We start from the raw sequence: 24,636 nt of genomic DNA, 5'->3' as shown, positions 1-24,636 counted from the left end.
TGAATTGATCCGACATCACATGAATATTGTTGTAGTTCTCTACCTATGTATTGCGATATCTACAATGCTAATACAACCGTGTATATAAAGCAAAACAAAAAATGTACCATTGTAAGGGGATATACGCCAGGTTTGATATGTTCAATTGATATCTAATGTGATTACAAATGGACAACCCTAAAGAGGTGCTTGAAAGAGAGGGGCACTGAAATAGTTACGATATCGATTTAGTGTGTATATTGAAAATTATTTGCCAACATCATATCAATACATCGACTCAAAAACATCGGTTCATTGTAAAACTAATATATTTGGTTTATACTTCACAGAAGACCCGCTAAAAATACACTGCTGTTTGTAACTGATCCTAGGTGGAGACTGTACATGCATATCTGACAAAGGGGGATGCATTTACAATACATGTATTATATTGTGAAGTCCTTTTCCTGAGTATTAACATTTCCGAATGAATATATACGTCATGTTGAAGTAACGTAGACTGGGATAATTCGATAATTAAGCCATCTTGTATTTCATATATCAGGATCAAAACGTGTCCAACGTGCCCTAATCGGTAATTGACATAATGTACTTTTTACACAGACGTTGTATTAGTCAACGACGCGTCTGGTGACAGCACAGTTTGAGCGCGAATCATTTTGTTGAAATGCGAAGAGGCATTCTTTAAAAAGGTCTGTGGATTTCCCATTCCTAACACCCTTCCGGCTTCCATGACGATTATGACGTCACAGCCTAGGACGGTGTTGAGTCTGTGGGCAATCGTCAGGACGGTACAGTCAGAGAAGCAGTCCCGGACAGTTTCCTGAATCAGAGCATCTGTGGACGTATCGATGGACGCTGTGGCCTCGTCTAGAACAAGGATCTGGAATGCATTTGATGTTTTTTCTTGAATACATATAATGTGTAGTAGAAAGGGATTTAGCCTCAGAGCACACACCTAGGCATAACCTTACACTAAAAGTTAACGCTGGTCATTTAAGCTAATAATTTAAGCTACTTCATTTAACAACGGACAATCGACAAACCATCTGTTCAAATTTTAAATAGCCATTGCACTTGTGGAATATCAAAATCAATTTTTACGCTTCGTATACACGTTTTCATTACTGTTCACAGAGACAAAGAAATGACAAAATCCCTATTTGGTTTTTTCATAAATGCGTAGTTATAAAATATAGTTCCCATGCGATACTAGATCTTTTGTACATTCGACAATAGTCGTAACACCTGAAGGCACATATGACTACGGAACAGAAAAGGGCGAACTTTTTCTTATTGGTAAAAAGTTCATACTTTTTAATCAAATCTTTGATACGATGATTGGTAAAAATATCTATATACCAGGCAATATCAGATCGGGTCCAATTTTCTTCAATTCTCATTGGCTAAATTATGGTCACGTGAAGTTTAATATTTTGAGATATTAACCTCATGTTTCTATTTTTAGAAACACTGTGTTAATATCGCGGTTATGACGGTATTAATATTGCGGTTATTACATAAAAACAATTGTGGCCTCAGAATGCCCCAATGTAAATGTTCTTTTATTCATGTAAATATTATGGAAGTTTCATATCTAATCAATAAAACAGATACGAAAATTTGGTTTGGTTGATATTGTGTTATACTGACCCGGTATAATCTAAAAGATTTGACGTCGGGCTTCGCCCTCTGTAAATGTTTGATTCTACCAGATCGGTGCATCATAATGTACAAATTACGATTATAATACAGAAAACATAAAGCAAAAATGTCTCTTTATTAAAACAAATCAACTGACCAATTAAGAAGGACGTCACAAACAACACCAGGTATTTGCACTTTTCAATACAAATCCAGAGTTAGAGTAGAGACGAAAGTGAATCAATGAGATAGATCAAATTACAGAGTACAAGTAGCATTTCAACATAAGTGTATGTCTATTTTGCTTGTTTGCAGATTTTCATTTCTATTTTGACTTCTTTGAAATATTTTCCTACCTTGTTCTGACGCAAGATCGCACGCGCCAAACATATTAGTTGCCGCTCTCCAACAGAGAAGTTTTCTCCGTTTTCTTCGATGGTCAAGTCAAGGTAAATGGGATTCATCTAATGGATGATAAACATAGTTAACATAGATAATTGTGAATGACAAGGAATTAGTTGATATAATATATCTAGCCTAGTACATTTAACATCGAAAGCTCTTTTATGTATCAATGCATACCATTTTCTTCAAATGGACCTGGTCCAGCGCTGTCCAGATCGCTTCGTCTGTATGCTTGTGAAAAGGATCCAGATTGTATCTGTAGACGTGACACATGAATGGAAACGTGTTACAAAACGTTCGTTTTTGATGTAGTAGCTTGTGTTGAGTTTGGAAATTCGGTGTGGGGTTGCATGACATGATATTTTTTATATTTTTTTTACAACATCAGTTGCATACATGTACATGTTTTATATATATTACACACATCACATTTACCACAAAGAAGAATTACATATGTTGGTAAACTGTTACGCGTTTTACTTTTTAAATGCCATACAGTGTCGGGAATCTTTAAGCAAAAGGGTGTGTTCTTGCCTAAGTGTACCAGCAAACAGGACAGGGTCTTGTGGAATCGATGCCAAGGTCGAACGAAGACGTTTTCGAGATATAGTTCCAATTTCGACGCCATCAATGAACACGTGCCCTCCGGATAGATCAGACAACCTGAACAGCGCAGCAGCCAATGAGGACTTACCTGTACAGGTTATTTGTTTGTTATTTATCAAAGGGGATCGACGAACGCTAATCAAAACGAAACAATTACAGTATTTATCGATGGGGACGTACTCCAATCAAAACGAAACAGCTACAGTATTTATTAACAGGGACGTACTCAAATGAAATCGAGACAGCTACAGTATTTATCAATGGGAACGTACTCAAATGAAATCGCGACAGCTACAGTATTTATCAATGGGGCGTACTCGAATCAAAATAGGACAACTACAGAATTTACATAAACGCGTTTACGAGCGACCATCAGAAACATATTTTCGGGATAAATGTCAAATCTGTATTCATTTCAATTATGTTATTTTGAGAAACCAACATTTAACTAGAGCTGTATCTTCTTTTACTTAATAAAACTGCAAATTCTTCTAGTTACAACATATTTTAATCTAGGTATTAGAGGGGGAAAGTCGTTATGGAAGACGGTTTGAGTTGGTTTTATTCGTAACAGCTCCAACTCAAACATAAAAGGTGACGTACCTGCTCCTGTGCGGCCAACAATGCCAACCTTTTGTCTGGGAAGGATATCGAAGCTGATGTTTTTGAGTACGGGATCCATGTCAGTGCGATATTTCATCTCCACATTTGAAAAGACTATCCTCCCTTGACTTGGCCATTTGCTGTCGACCTGTAAAGTCTCAGTTTCCTTTTCTACCTTGAGATTCTGGAAATAATAATGAACATCACACTAGTAATCTCTTTAAAGGCAGATTTAAAAGTCTGTATCACGGAAAACAAACAACGCGCATAAAGGAAGCATTTCTCCCATTCTAGCAATATTCCTATGAAATGGTATGTATATATACCTTTAATAAATAGTGGAAAGACTTTAATGTATCCGTATACCTCGTATTCATGGATACGTTCGATGGATGTAAATGTAGCTTCCACTTCAGTAATCGTAAAGCTGAAAAACTGGATAAGCGATGTCATCTGAAATCAGGTAACAAATAAACAGCACTTATTTAAGACGACAGAACGTTAACATGATAACAGTGATTAACAGTCATATTAATCAAATGATGAAACGTTTAAAATATAATGTTATATGCCAACCAACGGAGAATTCGGAACTATAATTTATATATACAGCACTCTGTTTTGCTATTTCCGTTTCCATTCCATCACACGCTACCTTACGTTAAAGTCAGATAGGGCATTAGAATAGTACCTGATGTCTAAAAAACATATGCGAATATTGGATCTTGTTTCTTCTTTTGATTCTAATTTTGAATCTTGTCCCTCTCTTTTATTTCTAATTTTGGATATTTTCCCTTCTTTTGTTTCTAATTTTGGATCTTGTCTCTTCTTTTGTTGCTCATTTTGGATCTTGTCTCTTCTTTTGTTTTTTAATTTTGGATCTTGTCTCTTCTTTTGTTGCTCATTTTGGATATTGTCTCTTCTGTTGTTTCTAATTTTGTATCTTGTCTCTTCTTTTAATTTGTTTCTAATTCTGGATCTTGTCACTTCTTTTGTTTCTAATTTTGGATCTTCTCTCTTCTTTTATTTCTAATTTTGGATCCTGTCTTTACTTTTGTTTCCTATTTTGGATCAGGTCTTTTCTTTTGTTTCTAATTTTGGAGTTTGTCTTTTCTTTTGTTTCTTAACGTCTTCTTTTTCATACGTCCACCTCTCTCTGGATACTGCGTGACTTTATTCTTTGAGCATTCACCTAGGTAACGAGGGTAATGGAATCTGTCCCCTTAACAAGTTATGGAAGTTAATAAAATTGACACTTCTTCCTTTCTGCTTAACAATTGACACCATTAAGTTGCCTGGTTCGCCCTTTTCACCATAATGTGGCCGATATGAATATTGAGCTACTGTGTCTAGGTGTGCAATTTCGATGTGATGACAGTATAAAATCGTCCATCATTAGGTCCATCAGTCTTGAATATTGTCCTTAAACGATGTTATGGCGTCAAAAGGACATACTAAAACCGTCAAACGAACAATCGCTCTGAAGAAAGTTTTGTGTGTACATAGCTTCATATGTATATACTGTAGTTAGACTTACGTTTATACACATAGTCAGTGACAGGGCTGCCAAAGCCGGCGATACGGCGTCCTTGGTGGACACAACGATGATTGTTGTAATCACTGCCAGCACACTTCCCCCAATATCCATTCGAAGGCTCATCCACCGCATGCTCGAATCAAACAGGAGCATTCCCACTGAAGTCATGTCCGAGTATTGTTGACATCTTTAATGCAGATATTTCAAATTTTAGTGCCGCCATGTCTAAAAGGTTATCTATATAAGATAACAGTTATAAATCGGATAAGCCTTTAAATCGCTACTCGTGCCAAACTTAACAGAAATAACTATAATAGATTCTTAATATGCATAATATATAATTACAGATGTAATTTGTGAATTTTAGCAAAACATGCGAAAACATGCATATTTCAGGAGCACATATTATATATTTAACTGCTTTGGATCACATATATTGCACAAAACAGCCATGCCATTATGCTTACAAGAGTTTATTAACATGCAATAGAGACACTTATTTGACCTGAATGGCAAATGGCTGTTGCGAATAAAATCACACAAACATAGCATAAAGAGAAGCATTTCAATCATCAAAATGCTCTTATTAGACACTATTAAGAACTCTTTTCAAGAAAAAAACTGATTTTAAAGTAAAAGAAATTGCGGATTTCTGAAAAAAATCCAAACTATTCTCCTTAAAAAAGCATCCTAGCTTTGTTCAGAAGTCTTAAAAGTTTACAACAATTTCAATAATTGAAATAACTACCTATACGGCATAATTATGTTACACTCTTCACTGCCGCCATTTACATTTCGAGGTCAAAACATAATTATTGTGTACGCTTTGATGGAGTCATATTTGTTCAAACGTTTGTGAGCATGACGGCATAGTTGTTTTGTGCAACATATGTGATCATTTTACCAAAATTATCATACACATTAGAAACTTACATTATAAAAGCAAGGCCAGCGATTAGACATAATGCAATCTGCTATTTCTGTGAAATTGGCCCAACTAGCGATATAAAGGCTTACATAGTTTCTAATCTACTTTTTAGATTATGAACTTTAAAGTGTACCCGGAACGAAAATCGTTTTGATTTATTCCTTTTGTTCCCCAGAAGCAATAAGTCGAAAACCGTATCAAAATTGGGTACATTCAATATCAGGTACGACCCCCGAAGTGTCCGATTTATACCTATTGATCTACAGTTGATTAGCGTACAGGTTACTTCTGCTTGAAAGTAGTAAATTGTATGCAGGCAAACTGTCTTCATGTCAATTCAGGTCAAATTCAGCTTAATTTCAGGTCAATATTTTTTTCAGGTCAAATTGACCTCGAGACATTTTGCTTGTGTATTTCAATTGTAGCCCATATTTATAAAGATAGCTAAATGCAAGGTTTTCTTCATTAGATTTACAGTAGATAAGCACTTTAAATACGTGTCAGTCACCTTATACGAGTTTTAGTTTATCTGTTGAATTAATCTTATATTAATAACACACGTCATAGTGTTATTGATTAGCATTTATCCTAATATATGTAATTTATACATGTATATAATAAATAGATAGTAACTTAGTCATTTTGGCTGTGTATTATAAAATGTTGACGAATTTTATTTTAAACAGGAACGGTAACAGAATTGGTAGAGAAATTCGGTCAGTTCGAACGAACATTGTGGCACCTGTTCAGATTCTACGATTTTTTTTTTCTCAAAAAACAATCAAAGGAGTACAAAGTCAACAAAGATCAGACACCTTAGATTGAGTCATAAGCTCTCCATTTTGTGAGTATCATGTGATCGAAGCGTAATCATTATCGTTGTGGGTTAGAAGTTGTAAAACGCCATAGATTGTATGTTAATATTGAGTCGTCTGATCAGCATGTAATTTGTAAATAATTGTGTAATAAATATCCCCGCTTTTTAAATATATTATGAAACATCTTCAAAAATATCACAGTAAAAAAGAAGATGAAAGATTGGTTTAATCACATGATAGGCCGCATATATCGAGGTTGGTATATCTATCTCTTCTTTGTTAAAACCCAATATCTATATTAGCTCAATGGTGTCATGTGAACCAATGGCGATTTTTGATATCATTTTGGCAAAAGAGTGACAAATTCCTAACGTTATCGAAGCTCCTACTGAACACATAGAATGTCGACGTTGTAAAATTAATTGATTATCTAGGACTGACTGATAATCTTTTGGCAAGAAGTTGAGTTATGTCAAATGCCTGAATGTGTCAAACATTCGGCCTCCTAACTTACCCGTTCATAAAAAAGTCTTGCTGCGAGTACGAAACAATCGTACTAAGTCCACTGCATGATGTAGTCATATGACTTAGAAGTGGCGACCTTAAAACGTTTTCTAGACGCTTGAAATTTCGGACAGGTACAGACGCTATAGTTTTAATCATATGAAAATAGAAGACAATTGCAACAACTGCGATCAGGAACAAAGGGAAATTGTATGCCGTGGTGACAAGAGAGAGAACGCACATGATGATTCCTTGAAGTAGAATGTCCAATGTATGGGGTATACATATGTCAGCTTTAAAAGAAAAGGCAATTATTTATATTCATAATAAAATTTTCCTTGATAAACGTTTAATACAAATTAGTGTAACTTTATTTTGATAGAAATATAGAAATATCGTTTTTTGAGAATTGCACAAGACATTCAGAAAATTCATTTACTTATTGATAAATAGAGGCACTTATATCAACACTAGGACATGATCTAGCTGATATATATATACCAACCGTCTTCTATGTCTCGCGAGAACCGGTTTATGATTCTACCCGGCGGATTTGCGTCAAAGAACTGCATCGGGGCACTCATCACTCTCCTCACGGCATTGTTATGTAAGGTTTTAGAAGCCCTGATCATTACCTGCATAACATACAAAATACTGATTACTGATTAAATTTGACGTTGCTGTAAAACCATCCCATAGTTGTGACGGAGTAATCCAAGTACTGCAAACATACATATCGAAGCAGTAATCATATTTTGTTTTTATTTTTTTCAATCATTAGAATGCCAATTCATCAGGGTGCAAATCTGTTTAAATTGGGTTATATGCTAAACTTTGAGTACCCCAAATAGAGAACGTTTACAGTAAATGGACATCCTAGGTACAGCGAACAATTGTTTCTGATCCAAATACAACATTGAAAATTTTTAAAATGTCAACAGATTTAGATATATAAACAAATGATGTGAAATAAGCATCAGGGTACGAGATATCAAAACACTTTTTCAATTGAAACATTGTTTTGAAACGATGCTTTCACATGTTGTTTTTAAATCGTAATCATTTACAATGTTGTATAAAGGGCGACAACCTACACAGAAAACATAATTATGTTACAAATTATATTACAAAACTCTTGCAACCTTACATGTAAATAAACTTTTCTGGATTGTTCTCGAAGAGAGTCATAATATTTTGTTTACAAATATTTACTGACAAGTGGTTGTTTACAAGAAGATTGTTACAGAATTCCAGAAAAGAGATTGTTACAAAATGTGCTTGAAAGATTTGGCAATATAGCATAAATACCACGAGAGAAATTGTTACTTAGAAATGGTTTTAATACTGTCTAGGAGAGCTATATGAATTCTCGAACTGTGAATTGTGGCATCCATAAACATTCTTAATTCTGGAGAAACGGATAGGAAAGGATTACTCAAGAACAGCTATCACAACATAAGTAATAAACAGTGTTGGTTTAATACACCTCCTGGTACACCCTGTGAATTATCTCTGTAATTTGCCTAGTTTTGTGTATATCATTCAATTATGTTTTGAACTTAGCTGCTGGGTTTCATCTTTCTGTTTTTATAAGATAACACTATCGGAAGTGTTTATGTTTTCATACGTTGTTTTTTGTTTTTATTGTTCAGCAATATTGAAACATAGAAAGCAAATATCTATTGCCATTTCATTATATGAAAAAAAAATCCACCATTGATTACATACTATGCCAGCTATCACTCCTTTCAATACTGCTAGTCCAATTATCCCAAGTGTTGAGTAAATATAAACAGTCAAATACCAGTCCGTTTCTTCTAATTCTTCCTTCAATTCCAAGGAGGTAGTTAGGTTAATTGTCTGGACTGGATATTTACTGACATTATCCATATCCGATATTTTTTTGGCAGTGTCGATTAGTTCGAACGAAACGGTTACTTGTTCTTGAGCGTTCTGAAAATATTGAACGACCTCTGCAATAATTAACTCTATAAAACTACTGTATCTTTTTATGACAATATAATACAGCGCTACCATCAAAAAGAAATGGAAAACAAATCATTATCATTATTATATATCAAGGTTAGCACACAATTCCGTGAAGGGTACAACAGTACATGTACTAGAAATAACGGCCACTTTCGTATTGCCTTCTATTAGTTATCCACCTTTCTTCAACCTTTACATAAGGTAGATGCTGTCGGTTTTCGCCACTCTAGAACCTTTGCAAAACCTTATAATTCATTCATTGCGAATAAAATAAAATAAACAGTAGATGATATGAAAGCTGCAAATCAGCTGTCAGTTTTGAAAGAAAAGGCGTGGACTTATGTAATTGCAGCTTCGTCGAATTCGATGGTGGGAGAGATGGTATATTTTAAAGAATAAAACTGACAAAATCCTTTTATCACATTGAGTTAAACCTACCCGCTGCCTAATCCAGATTCCAAGCCACCATTCAGTGAACGCGACTGACGAGAGTAAACATACATAGAGTACGAGCACAAACACTAGTACTAGTTTGCCTCCTGCTGCACGGACGTAGCTCATGTATGTTTCCATGCTGATTTCCCCAATCTGGGACGTCTCTCTGTCTGTGAGAACACCTGGAAATGAACATACATGGCCAGTCAAATAAATAATATCGCATCTTGCAGGAACGTAAACAACTACACCCGCTGTTATGTAAGAGCTGTTGTAACACTATGTAAAAAGAGTTGAAACAAATATGTGCACTTTCTATGAACGGGGTACTTATTTAAGCGACACGAATTATAGTTAAATGATACGTTGATCAGCAGGGATCACCGAACAGATGATAAGGAAAACGTCCGCATATATACGTACCCATTGTAACATTTAACTACATCAGCAATTGTATTTTCAATTCATGATAAGGACTATGATCATTAAAATAAATGATTGATTGAGGTGCATCAAAAAATGCAAAATAAAAAAAGTAGATTGATTAATCTCATACCAATATCAGATAAAGATGATTTCCTTGATTTAATCAAACTACTTTGATCTAAGCAGGCATTTTAAAGCCACTTTGATCATTGACGCGTCATAGAACGACAAAACAGGTATACTCTGTTTCATGAATTTTTCGTTTTGCTGTATCTTATCAATAATTTGTATGGTAATTATCAAGTATCTTGTGTGTGTCTTTTGTACACCACGAATGAAAAATATTAAACGTACATCTCCAACATTGCAAGCGTTTATCCTTTATTCCATTGTTATGTAACTTTCATATACTTATCACCATAGCTACAGGTAGGATCTTCATGTTTTGGTCGTGTGGTAATACGTGTATCATCCGGTCCTAAATATATACTATCGCCGTCGTCTGATGAATAATCGTCTGTAGTACAAACATGATAATATCTGTATTAAGTAGGTACTACATATGACTATGTTCGTGTACAATAACAAAGCTATTATTTTATTCCTATTAACAAATAATATTTATTCCATTCCAATTCATCCATATAGCTGTTTGAGTGAACTCGCACTTGTCACTCTACAAGGCGCGATCAACGTTAACATGACCTTCATAGACAAAATGGCCTCTTTGTGCACGTACTACATGTACTCGGTCCCATTGGTCATGTTTGACATTTGGGTGGAACTCGCTTTTAAAACCGAAGCTGACAGTGCTTTAAACCTGGGCTCAATGTGGAAGTGATCATAATCAAGATTTAGGGAGATTGCTCAAGATAATTTGTCAATCAGCGCTGAGAATGATAACGTTTGAATGATTCCCAATTTGAAATTAGTAGCGGCCTTGACCGTGGACCTTCAGTTTCAAGTGCTCTGTGTGTGGATTTCCCGGCTTGTGAACACCTCTCAGCTCTGCGCAAGGAGTTTCAAGCTTTATGTGGTAAATATATGCCTGTCACATTCCAGTTATTTCGGAATTGTTTATTTTCAATATATCTGAAGGATGCTTTTCTCATCTGAATTTAAATGACGAGGTGTTGTTTGTGGTTTGTCAAGCGCGCGTAGCATCTTCACTAAAACCTGTTTTTGCCAACGCCCGTTCATAAGGACTTTCTGCATTTTGTCATATTTGTTATTCTCTGATCGAGGCTAAGACTAAATTTGAGAGGAAAGTTGTAGAGCTTTGGTGAGCGTTTTTGTAATGCATAATTCATTCATAAATGAAAATACTTTTTTAATATCTAACTTCAATATATCTTAATGAGTAAAACTCATTACTATTTATGTAATGTGATGTAAATTGTATATTGTTTTGTTAATGATAAGATGCAATCTTATTCGATCAAAGATTCTTATATTTCTATTCTATTTTTGTGGTCAGAAAATTCTGATCCTTGGGACATCTGGAGAATTCAACAATCACTTATTAGCTAGTTAGTTAACATGGTTATCATAACAACATATATGAGGATGTATTACCTTTATCACATGTAGTGTCCAAACTGCCAATTAACTTTGAGTAATTTCCTTCCACGGCTAACAACGTCTCGTGCGTTCCATGTTGGACCATTTCACCATCGACCATAACGTAAATTTCATCGCAGTGCTTTAAATACTGCAGAATACAATAAGATATATATATCATGAATAGTCACTGCTCTTCCCTTACTCCTAGCCGCTTTCAGGATTATAATCTCGATGTATAGTAACGTCAGAGTTGTAATACATTTTATTTGGAGTTTCTGTTTTGTTGTTAAAAAAATAAGCAATGTTTGACCATATAAATATGTTAACATGTTTATAAAAAAGCGATACGACAGTGCCAATGCACACAATGTTAAAGGGTCAATGACAATATTGAATAATGTTACAATACTATTTTCATATACGCAAAGATTCTATTCAAAATCCATACGACACTGAGCTGTAAGAAATGGTTTTGACTTAGCATTGTGCTGCATGTTTCAGATGTAAGCTTGATATTCACCTGGAGTTGGTGAGTAACTAAAACGACGGTTTTATCTCTCAACACTGAATCAATGCATTTGTGGAACAAGTGCTGCCCGACATGGCCGTCAACGGCAGAGAGCGGGTCATCCAAGAGATAGATATCACTGTTACTGTAGACGGCACGTGCAAGGCTCACGCGTTGTTTCTGGCCACCACTTAAGTTTGCTCCTCTATCGCCAATCTAGAAAAAACAATCCAAAAATATGTTGGTTTTGTCCTAGTTTTAGTTTCATTACTAAACTTGTATATATGAGCCCATTGTAGAGGCAACGAGTACATTTCTGACGCCTTATTTGCAGGGCAGGCACGCGGGCACCTCTAATTAAATAGTATTGATGTTTTAATAGGGCGTTAAATAATATGATACCAAATTATATCTATTTAAGTCCACAATTAATAGTTTAGAATTGCTTAAGGACCCGTTACCTCTGTCATGTCACCATTAGCTAGAGTACGCAGATCAGGCTCCAAACTACAGGCATGCAAAACCTTCGTATACCTGAAAGGAAGATAATCTGGACTTAGATTGATGAAATAATGACAAACGTGGAAATATACAAAATCAAATATATAAAGTAGTTTGTCAACAATACTATGAATTTGAAAAAATTATAGGTTTCATACACTGATACAGGTTTGAAGTTTTGAAATTATAATCAGGTAAGAATATGCAGGTGGAAAAGGTACCATCACAAGATCCCAAAGCCATTACAAGTATTTGCGAAAGAAAGCATTTTATCATAAGCATATCTAATTGCTAACATTAAACATATTATAAATTTGATTACGGATTATGTTTCGCATATTGGTCTACTCCTTTATTTCGAATCCTTTGCGTTCACGTCATTTTTTAGGATATACTTACAATATATGTAAGTCAAATAAAGAAATAAATGAACATTCAAGTCGTGTTCCCGGAGTTTACCAGTCTTGTTTATAGGGTTGTCCGAAGAGAATATTTTCCCTCAGTGTCCCGTTAAATATCCAGGTCTGTTGCGCCGCATATGCCACAGTACCGTCAACAGCAATACGACCGGAAATCAGAGGCAACTAGTGTTCAAATAATTTCAACTCTTAGAATTCACTTTCATTCAAAATAGTACAATCGTGGTCTGGATTAAAATGTTCAAAGTCTGTCTGTGTATTTTAGATGTATGTTCGTATACAAAACTTTGTAAAAATCTGGCCAATGCCAATTAGCCTTCACCGATGGCACCTATTCAAACCAATACATCTTGGTGCCACGAATCATTCTTTATTACTAAATAATCTCATTAACCCAAATGTGTACGTTTTGTATGGTTGAGTGGAAGGTTAGTTTGCTTAACTACTACATCAATTATCAGTTGTTTCATCCCAGCAACAACTTACCCTACCGATGATTGCTTGTAACAAAGATGATTTCCCACAGCCGACAGTTCCACAAATTCCGATATGCTTCCCCTATATACAAAGTACAGTGGTTAGCTTGATTAGCTGGATTATTAACGAAATGAGGTTGTAAAAGTTCACATAACATCATAATAATTGCTGCATGAATTCTGTGCCCTGTTGTACACTGCTTAAACAAAGCTGTATAGTAACTAAGGTAGCTTGAAGGTAAACGTGTGGGAAAAAATAGCCTACTTGATTGCATATAACAATGTTTTGTTAATATTTTCATCCGCTGATAATGGGATGTTGGATATGTTTATTTTTGTTGAGTTTCTGGGCTTTGTTTTAGTGTTCTGGGGGTTTCTGGTAGTTTGAAGATGACCTCTGACTCGGATTCCACTAGATCGTAAGGCTAGTCGGTCCTGGTAGATCCGTCACACATAAACAGGAATGCGGTTATAGGTTTACCATGTCTCAGCGCCAATATACGTTCGGTATAATGACCATTACATGCTACGATCTGTATTTCTGTGGCATCGTGTGTATATGACCTTGAATACGATCATACAGTTGATTGCACTACTTCACGCTACACTTATCGCCCGTGGGTCAACTCGATTGAAATCCTCGTTTCAATAGATGCTACTTGATTGGCTCCGTCACATATGCTTGATAAAGGCTGGGTATCAACAACAATGAAGGCGGATGATCTCGAAAATATGTTTCAGAAGTTTTATACCAATGGTTTAAAACCTTTCAGCAGAATACTATATATTGATGTCCTTTCCTTTTGCCTGGCAGGTCTAGGCGATGGGAAAACCCGTTATCAATGATATCGGCTTATGTGAACACCGCCGATTCGTTGTTCAATTCCTATACTCTATTTAGCTTATTGACGCACAAATTATATGCTACGCTCACCTGGGCTATTCCTAACATCCCAGAATCAGTGCCATACTATGTTATAATCGTTTAAAACACTTAAAACATTCAGACTTATACTATATGTTTATAACAGAGTCTACACGTCTTCACGGACGCATCCATATTGTGTTTTAAATATTTTCACTCTAAACTGAAGAGTTCTTGTTCTGAAAGGGTTACGTTGATTGGTTTCTATTTATAGAGTGACGTCATTGAAACGAAGATTTTTCGCTGAGCTGACCCGCGGTGATAAGTGCAGCGTAGCGTAGTGCATTCAACCGTTGATATGCGACGAAGTTAATATCATATTAAGATATACCTGTTTCACCTATCTGTATAAGTACATGTGCATGTTACCGGCTTTCTCCTGTCGTCAATGTTACTAAAATCTGACGATATTTCTTCACTCATTTTAGGTGGTTTGGACGTCATATCTTAACAAAATTTTTTTTCAAAAATCGCAGATGACTACGCAATGGTTTACATGTACAAAATAGTTGTCTGAATACCAGTCCGTATTAAATTACATGTATAATAGTATAATGATGATATTTTATTAATATAAGTCTAATTACAATTTGTTATTGTTATTGTTATGTTTGAATAAATATGAACAACTTTATTATAAACCACTTTATCATGAATCATTGAAAGTAATTGATTAAATATAATTAGTTGCAAAACAGCAGATTTATGTAATTATTATTCTATTTCAATTTGATTCAGTTTATTATATTATACAATCTTCATACTGGAAGAAATAAAGAGAATAACGTTAATAATACTGATATATTTCAGCAGCAACAATCAGCATCTACAGCTTACCTTGGTCAGTGATAACTTACCTAAGTCAGTGATAACTTACCTTGGTCAGTGATAACTTACCTTAGTCAGTGATAACTTACCTTGGTCAGTGATAACTTACCTAAGTCAGTGACAACTTACCTTAGTCAGTGATAACTTACCTTAGTCAGTGATAACTTACCTTGGTCAGTGATAACTTACCTTAGTCAGTGATAACTTACCTTAGTCAGTGATAACTTACCTTGGTCAGTGATAACTTACCTAAGTCAGTGACAACTTACCTTAGTCAGTGATAACTTACCTTAGTAAGTGATATCTTACCTTAGTCAGTGATAACTAACCTTGGCCAGTGATAACTTACCTTAGTCAGTGATAACTAACCTTGGCCAGTGATAACTTACCTTAGTCAGTGATAACTTACCTTAGTCAGTGATAACTTACCTTAGTCAGTGGTAACTTACCTTAGTCAGTGATAACTTACCTTAGTCAGTGATAACTTACCTTGGTCAGTGATAACTTACCTTGGTCAGTGATAACTTACCTGAGTCAGTGATAACTTACCTTAGTCAGTGATAACTTACCTTAGTCAGTGATAACTAACCTTGGCCAGTGATAACTTACCTTAGTTAGTGATAACTTACCTTGGTCAGTGATAACTTACCTTAGTCAGTGATGTCTTACCTTAGTCAGTGATAACTTACCTTAGTCAGTGATGACCTACCGTGGTCAGTGATAACTTACCTTAGTCAGTGGTAACTTACCTTAGTCAGTGATAACTTACCTTGGTCAGTGATAACTTACCTTAGTCAGTGATAACTAACCTTGGCCAGTGATAACTAACCTTGGCCAGTGATAACTTACCTTAGTCAGTGATAACTAACCTTGGCCAGTGATAACTTACCTTAGTCAGTGATAACTTACCTTGGTCAGTGATAACTTACCTTAGTCAGTGATAACTTACCTTGGTCAGTGATAACTTACCTTAGTCAGTGATAACTAACCTTGGCCAGTGATAACTTACCTTAGTCAGTGATAACTTACCTTGGCCAGTGATAGCCCTCTTCATAATTCTTACCTTACTTATAGTTATAGCTTCATGCCGTAGTACCAGTGACGTCATTGTCGAATAGCCCCTCTTTTCTAGATGGAAGAACATAATGTTACCATAAACGCGTTGATGAATTTTATATCATTCATGTAAAAAAAGATAAACACCGCAAGTGAGTTATCATAACATCTCTAAACCAGAACAAAAACCAACACTACGACGTGACAGAGGAAGCACTTACCCCAAACATAATATCATGATCGACAGATTAATCCAGATGTAAATGTAAACTTTATTTTACAACAATTATGAAACAAGTAATACCAACTTAAATTAACCCTTTTGTTGGCTCGGATGGAAGCGCAGAGTAGTCTTACTATGGGGGAAACTAGAGTATCCAGAGAAAACAGACATGGTCGGACACCAAACCTTTTCAAGCTCGACCGGAGAATCGAACCCGACCACCTAGGTGAAAGGCAAGCGTGTTTCCACTGTGCCACCCGACCACCCTATATATAATAATATATACTACTATAGATACTCAGCTTATCACTCTACTTAAGACGACATATTCACTTTTAGATATACATGTGTATTAATTACCAAGACAATCAGTTAATTGCATGGATTTTAAAAGTAACCAGAAGCCGTCTAGCATATGTTGTACCTATTCAAATTGCAAAAAGTTAGAAACGTTTTGTAATAATATAATGTATTTTAAACTGGAGTCTTTCTTCATTGAGACCCGTATCAATCAATCTGGATTATGATCGTCAGTACTTTAAAACGTCATCGATAATTTCATGGCATATAATGTTGCTGTGATTTTGTTGAAATATCATCATCATCGTCAAATATCAACGTCATCGAAACCGTAACCCCTTAAAGCATAAAGCTCTATATTTAGGAACCTCGGGATGTGTTGGATTTACCTCCGTCGCCTGGAGCGGTGTTGACATCGCTATCCCACATGAACACCGTGTCTCGGAGTTCAATAGCATTCATGGAACTTTCTACATCACGACTAGGTGGGATGAATTCTTCTTCCAACATGAAATGCTGATATGATAAACATAAGTATTTCATAGTGTGTTCTTATGATTTTGTCAGATCGTTTTAAGTCAGTTCTTTTAAATATTAATTTAATTTTCCGTTCCAATGTCAATGCAACTCCATATTGGTACTGTCAATGGTAGTCTTGGTAATCATTACTTTTTGAAATCAGTACTTTAAAATTTGTATTCATGAATAAAGGATGCGCAGTATGGAACATTGATAGTGTAACACGGCTTCAAAAAATGGAAAGAACAAAGATATTATTAGACGATAAAGACAAGAGAATACCTTTATTCTTTGAAAACTGATCATGGTTTCTCCGAGTATCCGGGCGGCGTACGGAACATAGAACAATCCATTCCGTATAAAGCCAAGAGTGGCGACAATAGAAAAACCCTGAAGAAATCGGAAATAATAGTAACCCTAGCAATAACGACTATCTGTAGCATTTTGCTGTGTAAGTATATTTTAGAATATCGTTTATCATAGACAAAATATTTAATGAAATGTTTCTATTAATTTCAAAAACTTATATAAGTCGGTCAAGTGGCAATGTCACTAACCTCATTCTATCATACACTTCAAAGGGTGATCATATGGTAGCTAGGGCAATTATACCGATGTGAGCATTTCTTTTCTCACACCTTTGCATATGTACGATACATGTGTCCCATGTGGAACAACCATGTGGGATTAATAGAATCTTTCACCCCCTTGGGGGTGAGACAGAGGAATCTTAACCCGAGGGAAAGATTCTTAAATTGCCGAACACGAGCCTTGCCGAGCTTAATTATCTTACCCCGAGGGTTGAGATTCCCCTGTCTCCCTTCGATGATTATTTTTCTTTTACCCTGTTTACTCTCTACTGTATCTAATATTGACGTTACATCAATGCAAGGAAATGCTGACGTGACGTGATTGCATTGTCGACGTGACGGCATTGTACTGTTGCCATGACGTCATGGTATTGTTGACGTGACGAAATACAATTGTTGAATACGTGCACAGAGCACGTGTAGCTTTTTTTCCCTAGGGTGAGATACGAAAATCTCTCCCCGGTAAAGCTGCGGATATCCCTGTCCAGGGTAAGAGAAATCTCTATCCCACATAGGTGCACCGAGTGACATCAAGCAAGTCTAGGACTACTTTTTAATTGTGTGACGTCACTGGGAAAACCATTCTGTTTATTTATATGTATAGTAACTTTCACAAATGCAGTGTATCATTTTTTCTGTGTCAATGGAACAAATTATTAATTGTGATCATTGACCTATAATTTCAGTCATATTGTTATTGTTTGTCGAGATTTTTTTTTACAACGGGATATTTGATTTTTTGTGCAAGCAAGCATAGGCGGAGGAATATGACGTGATATCAAGCATCAGTCTGTGGTTTCCGGAAAGCCGATCGCCTCTGACAAACATCAATTTATATTTGTTGTTATCTTAACACTCTGACACTCTGGATAAGGAAATTTTACCCGAGGGTGTAGAATTTGGGGTCAGAACCGGAAATTCTACACCTTCGGATAGAATTTCCCTATGCCACATACCTACATATGATGGACTCTGTTAATCTCACCCTAGGATTGAGACAAGATGCAAGTGTTCTCTGTACGATCTCAACAATTGTATGACGCCACGACAGCAACACGATGACGTCACGGCACATGGATATGGTACAATGACGTCATGTCGATAATTCAATCACGTTACATAAACATTGTCTCGCATCGATGTAACGTCATTATTAGATAAATTCGTTCCCCTCGGGGGAGATCCCCCCCCCCCCCCCCCCTTTCAAGGGTGAACGATTCCATCGATCTCACGCGGGGTAAGAAAAGACAGAATGTTATAATATGAATGTAATGTGACATGAATGTAATGTTTTCATGCAGTCATGCAATTGTTGTTGTGCATGACGAAAACCCGTTCTCAACCATGAGGGTTTTGCTTTTTGGCGGACAAATAAGATTCATATTAATTTGTAAGTATGTGAGAAAAATAATCACACATGGATATGTTCTGTTGACAGCGATATTTCAACCATTGTATAAGAGTAAGGTTGGCTAGCCCTTGGTAATTGTCGTACTGTGTCTACAAGTCAAACCCTTACATTCGTGTTGAGATAGTTTATGCATTGAACGGACTCAAGTAAGATTCTATGAATCTCCAATCATCATTAAGGGGTCTTTGGGAGTATTTTCGTGTACTTTTCAAGAAATTACTAAAATTCCCCTTACTTATGTGAATCAATAATTCCTTTATCATCTTTAGACAACTTAACACCTCAGTATCAGTAAATGATCCAAAGCATTAGTTAAATTTTAAGAATTATTATAGAATAATGCATGATGATAAATTTACCTTGGACACTGTTAGTTCATTTCCAGCGTTTACATACAGGGCTATGGTGAGTACAGTAGCAAGTGATGGGGTGATAAGCATGATGGCATTGAAAGTTAGATTAAATATTGATGCTTGTATCAGCGGTTTCGTCTCCCAGGTCCTAATATCTGTTAAAAATAAATTTGTGATTCGTTAAATTATGTGTGGCATTGGTTTTTATACATATGATAAAGCTTTATTGAAAAAGGGACCTACGGCACTTCCGCATCCAGATTTTGACATTTTGTTTGACTTATTTTGAGTTTTCGTAGTCGTTTCCTGAGTATCAACAATTTAAGCCCTTTGCAACAGCTGCATAACCCGAGCATCACTGACGAGTCGAGTCCTAGAAGGACGAAACAGCTGTGTGATGTCCCTTACATCACATCACGGACGAGTCATAGAAGGACGAAATAGCTGTATAACCCGAGCATCACTGATGAGTCGAGTCAGAGAAGGACGAAACAGCTGTGTGATGTCCCTTACATCGCGGACGAGTCATAGAAGGACGAAATAGCTGTGTGATGTCCCTAACTACTGACGAGTCATAGGAGGACGCAACAGCTGAATGGTGTCTCTAGCATTACTGACGAGTCATAGAAGGACGAAATAGCGGTATGGTGTCCTTAACATCAGTGAGGAGTCATAGAAGGACAGACGCTTATTTCTTTAACAGCATGTCGTCCTCACACATGCGTACATCTTGCATTCGTCATTTAAATATCCATATTTAACTTGATATGTTTCAATTTTATTATCTTTTCAACAATTTGGTCGCAGTTTTTCACTCTAAGAATTTCTTATTACGGTTTTTTATTTATTTTAAACCAAAATCAATCGATTCTGGCTTGACCATATAGTCGAAAAGTTTCATTCATTCTACACTGCTATTCTGGTAAAATTAAACTTACCCATTATAGATGTTTTAAATGCTTCCTCCCATGCATACATTTTTATCATCTTAATGCTAGCCAAAACTTCCTTCATCTTTCGTATCTGTTAGCGACAACATCAATGTTGAATAACCATACTTTTATGGTACAATGGAATTCGTTTTACAAGTAGGAAATGTAATATGCTTACACGTTAAACTCTGCTGATTATTGTTTCTCGTGATCATCTAAGTGGAAAATTGCAGAAGTAAATAAAAATAAGAAACACTTATATATATATACTTATTTTCCGAAGTTGCTGTGCAGTAAATTCATTCGATTGTATTGTATTTCATTATAGACAGACGTTAGATTAAAAGTAGGTATCAAACAGTGTGTGGCCGAGATCTAAAGCATGCCAAACAATCAAATGTTGGTATAACGTAACATTAGTACGTACCCTCGTATCGGTCCAGATCAACGTCCGTCGGCGTAGAACAGACATTATTTCAATAAGAACAGTCTAGAAAAAAACAGCAGATTTTTGGTTAATATTTTAACAGACGTTTGCGGTCTTTGAAGTACTTATTTGATGTTAGACGTATATTACAATCTTGATCTATTTCTAATTTCTATTCAGTGAACACTACATTGTATATCTAAATGTATTTCTAATTTGATATTGGGTGAATATCGCACCCATTAATTATTTGAAATTCGGCGAATAATGTTCCTATTTATAATTTGATATTCGACAAATACCGCTTCTAATTCTCATTTGCTTTTCGGCGATTACCGTATCTATTACTAATTTGATTGCAACGAATTCTAGAGAATATGGTAGCAGTGTACAGTTAAAATGCCCAATTTCGAAAAATATGGCATATGTTTTAGATATGTAAACATTGCCTGTTAACCCTACATATTACCTCTAATAAAGCATATGTGTTTGTAATCTACACAATATTTGCAATTTTAATACTGCTCTGAAAAATAAGTAAAATTATTTTTTCTATGTTTTGGGTAAATTTTCACATTCGGTAAATGTTGGGACACAGAAAAAAATATGTATAACTGATTTCGTTACAACCATTTTGGCACACTCTTTAGACACAAAAATATGAATTTTTTGTTTTTTAAATGAAGTACGTGCCATATAGAAGTACCTCATAACCCGTATTTGGTCATGCGTGACTCTAGATTAAAACAGCTGTATGTGTTTTAAAGAATATCAATATATTGTAACACATACAGACATCACCATCGGTTATATCTAATTAAACTCTTGTCCTTCTTTATATCGACGGGTAGAAAATAATACAAATGTGCATATTAGAGAGAAAAAACAAATAATTGTGATGTAAATTTTAATGTACAACAATTTATAACAACTTATATAAATAATTTCTTTTTGGTCCTGAAGGAAGCGCATGCGGAGTTTTCATGTGGGAGTATTTAACGTTAAATTGGGGAATCGAAGATAACATTCTAATAAAACATATAGCACATATTCCATGATAATGATGAAACAAAAATAGACTTTATGAAATGAGGATGTTAAACCTGATTTAGTCGAAGGCTTATCTCCAGATTAGTAAAAGGAGTTAAATACTAGTATACATTACATTCTAAATTTAAAAAAAGCAAACTTGTTTGGATAAAGATATATGTATGCACTAAAATACAAGAATATAAATAAAAATAACATTATATACAATGATATACAACTAGAAGTCAAACAGCACAAATATACTTATTATAGTAAAGTTCAATGGCCGGAACCTCTTACACATGCATGCACATTTTGCAAAAATACATACATTGCTAGAAAGCATACCAAAATAGCATATATGGTTTTGTATTCTAAACGTAAATATCACAACAATGCGGAATGGTTCTCTTTCTGAAAACGGTCAATCAAGGTGACGATCACGCATCATTAGGAAGCTTATTCCAGATTTAACAGCGCGATAAAATTGCTTGAGTAAAATTGAGTCCTATGCCTTTGGTATGTACAAACGATATTTTGTCTGGCGTGTAACTCTAGAATGAACACTGTTAACAAGAATTAAAACGAGGACACAAATCATTACACATGTTCATTTACACAAAGACAAAGTGATTTTAAAGTGTATATGTATTTCATATGTATTTCTATAGGTATCCATTTCAACTGTCAAAACATTTAGGCATAAAAGATCAAGCGTGTTCTTTGTTTTTCATTACAATATTAGTAAAGCCTCCCCATACAATGTAACAATACACAAAATGTGAAAATACACACATGAATTAAAATATTCAGTCTTCAAATTACTTGATATGCCATAGTGATCCTAGACCACCGTTTAACTATGCCAATATAGAGTTTATATGCTCAGAAAAAGAAGAGGTGTTCTAGTTTTACGCCAGGGAGCTTCGCAGTTTCTACATGTTGTATTTTCCTACCATGAATGGCCATTGGCACGTTTAGCTAATGATTATCTTAGTTAAACCAAAACATTCTAAGCTATAGAGAAGCACATGCTACCGGAAACATTTTGTAATATGCAATCTTCTTTAAGCGTATTTTAAGTCATTTGTTCATTACTCTTTTCCATATCGGACAACACTCCTTTGGAATCGAGAACAGACTCAAACATTATCATAAACTTCCAATCGATCAAAAGCAACAATACCTGTATGGCATAGAAGACGGCAAATGTTGCACATGCTACGAAGCACCAAGCTCCTATGAGGTAGTAGGTGTAGGCAATTCCGATGATCAGATATATTGGCATAGACAATATGTATATCAACAGCTGAGTGTTTATGAACACCCTCAGGGCGTCGGACGCGAATATTGTTATAACCTACAACAGAAAAAAATAATTTCTTATATCGATTTTAGCGACGAAAACGTTTGATTTTACGGCTCCGTTGCGAGGTGAAAAAAACTAAGAAGGAGGAATTGTTCTACTATACGATTACATAATTATTGAACGATTTAGGTAAATAATGCAGCAGGAGAAAGCCGTTAAAATGTTGTATTGCATGAAGCAAACCGTGTTATTAACTTTGTAGTACCATTAAAACAATGTCTTACCTCAGAGGCAACCTTTCCACTCATACTCTTTAATTTCAGGAGTTTTTTATACACCATTCCCAGTACACCAGCTCGAAACCTTATTGCTGTGTGTATAATAAAATGCAACAGAATCAAGTGTGTAGCCTGGAGTCATTACTTCAGATCAAATCTACAAGCTACCACACGAACTCTCAACCTCAATCTGAATGCTACATGTAGTATACATACATTTAAACTAGTAAATATGTATAAGATTTTCAAGGAAAGTCAACAACTTGCCTGTTTGTGTCCCATATATACGGAGAAATGTATACGAAACACATCGTAGAAGTTGTCCAACAGCGACAGTTATTACCATTCCTGTAGCGTAAGCTACCGATGTTTCCGATCCCTCTAAGTACTGTGTTACGACGTCCGTGATATAACCCTAAAATTGATTTGGAAAATTTAGGGACAAATAAACAAATATAAAAATAATGTTTATGAAGAGTAAACGTCTTCGTTTTTTTTTGGGGGGGGGGGGGGGGGGGGGGGGGGGTGGAGGGGGGATTCAGCTATGTAATGTCTTCGGTGTGGGACTAGGACACTTTCAAAGGTAAACATAATATAACAGAGCAGGTTAATGAGTGTAATGGGAAAATGGCGCAAAAGAAAATTGGATAGCCGCAATAAGACAATTTTTCTCTCTCTCTCTATATATATAGACGCATAATACATAAAGCTGAGCAGGTAGGGTAACTTGAAAAAAACAAATAATAATTTAAAAAAAAACAAGTTGTTAATCTTACCGTCACAAGAAAGGTAACAACAGTGTTAAAACATATGCCAGTGAATACAATCAGTAGCCGAACCCATATGAATTTCAGCCAAATCCTTGAAACTGAACATTTGTGTCGTCCATGGGTTGCTACTTCGTCAATCCACATTGGCTCCAATCTAATGAAAGGTGAATTTGAAATACGGTGATATTGGCCAAGCTAATGTTTAACACAACACAAGTTTGATGACCACATATGTATCGGTAAGAAAATGTCATTTTAAGAGAAATAACGTAAGATATCATGCAATTGTTCACCAATAATAACAACATTGTACATATTTTGAAT

General features: G+C 35.5%; 1 protein-coding gene across 1 annotated transcript; it reads right to left on the bottom strand.

Moving 5' to 3' along the window:
- Positions 1-595: 595 nt before the first annotated feature.
- LOC117330049 (multidrug resistance-associated protein 5-like) lies at positions 596-23,605 on the bottom strand. Its single transcript, XM_033888269.1, has 23 exons — positions 23,549-23,605; positions 23,142-23,315; positions 20,927-20,989; positions 20,506-20,590; positions 19,574-19,722; positions 17,084-17,210; positions 14,657-14,733; positions 13,373-13,444; positions 12,927-13,051; positions 12,428-12,500; positions 11,979-12,182; positions 11,471-11,606; positions 9,536-9,651; positions 8,774-8,998; positions 7,551-7,680; positions 7,056-7,188; positions 4,796-4,982; positions 3,625-3,711; positions 3,259-3,442; positions 2,584-2,743; positions 2,227-2,305; positions 2,001-2,108; positions 596-883 (listed from the first exon to the last, which is right to left on the bottom strand). Exons 1-23 carry the CDS (start codon positions 23,603-23,605, stop codon positions 596-598), a joined length of 3,039 nt encoding a protein of 1,012 aa, XP_033744160.1.
- Between the last annotated feature and the right edge of the window lie 1,031 nt (positions 23,606-24,636).

Source organism: Pecten maximus, chromosome 6, assembly GCF_902652985.1.
Source record: "Pecten maximus chromosome 6, xPecMax1.1, whole genome shotgun sequence".
NCBI classification, from domain to species: domain Eukaryota; kingdom Metazoa; phylum Mollusca; class Bivalvia; order Pectinida; family Pectinidae; genus Pecten; species Pecten maximus.
The sequence above is the reverse complement of the archived record's forward strand: the minus strand, read 5'-3'. Positions and strand labels throughout refer to the sequence as shown.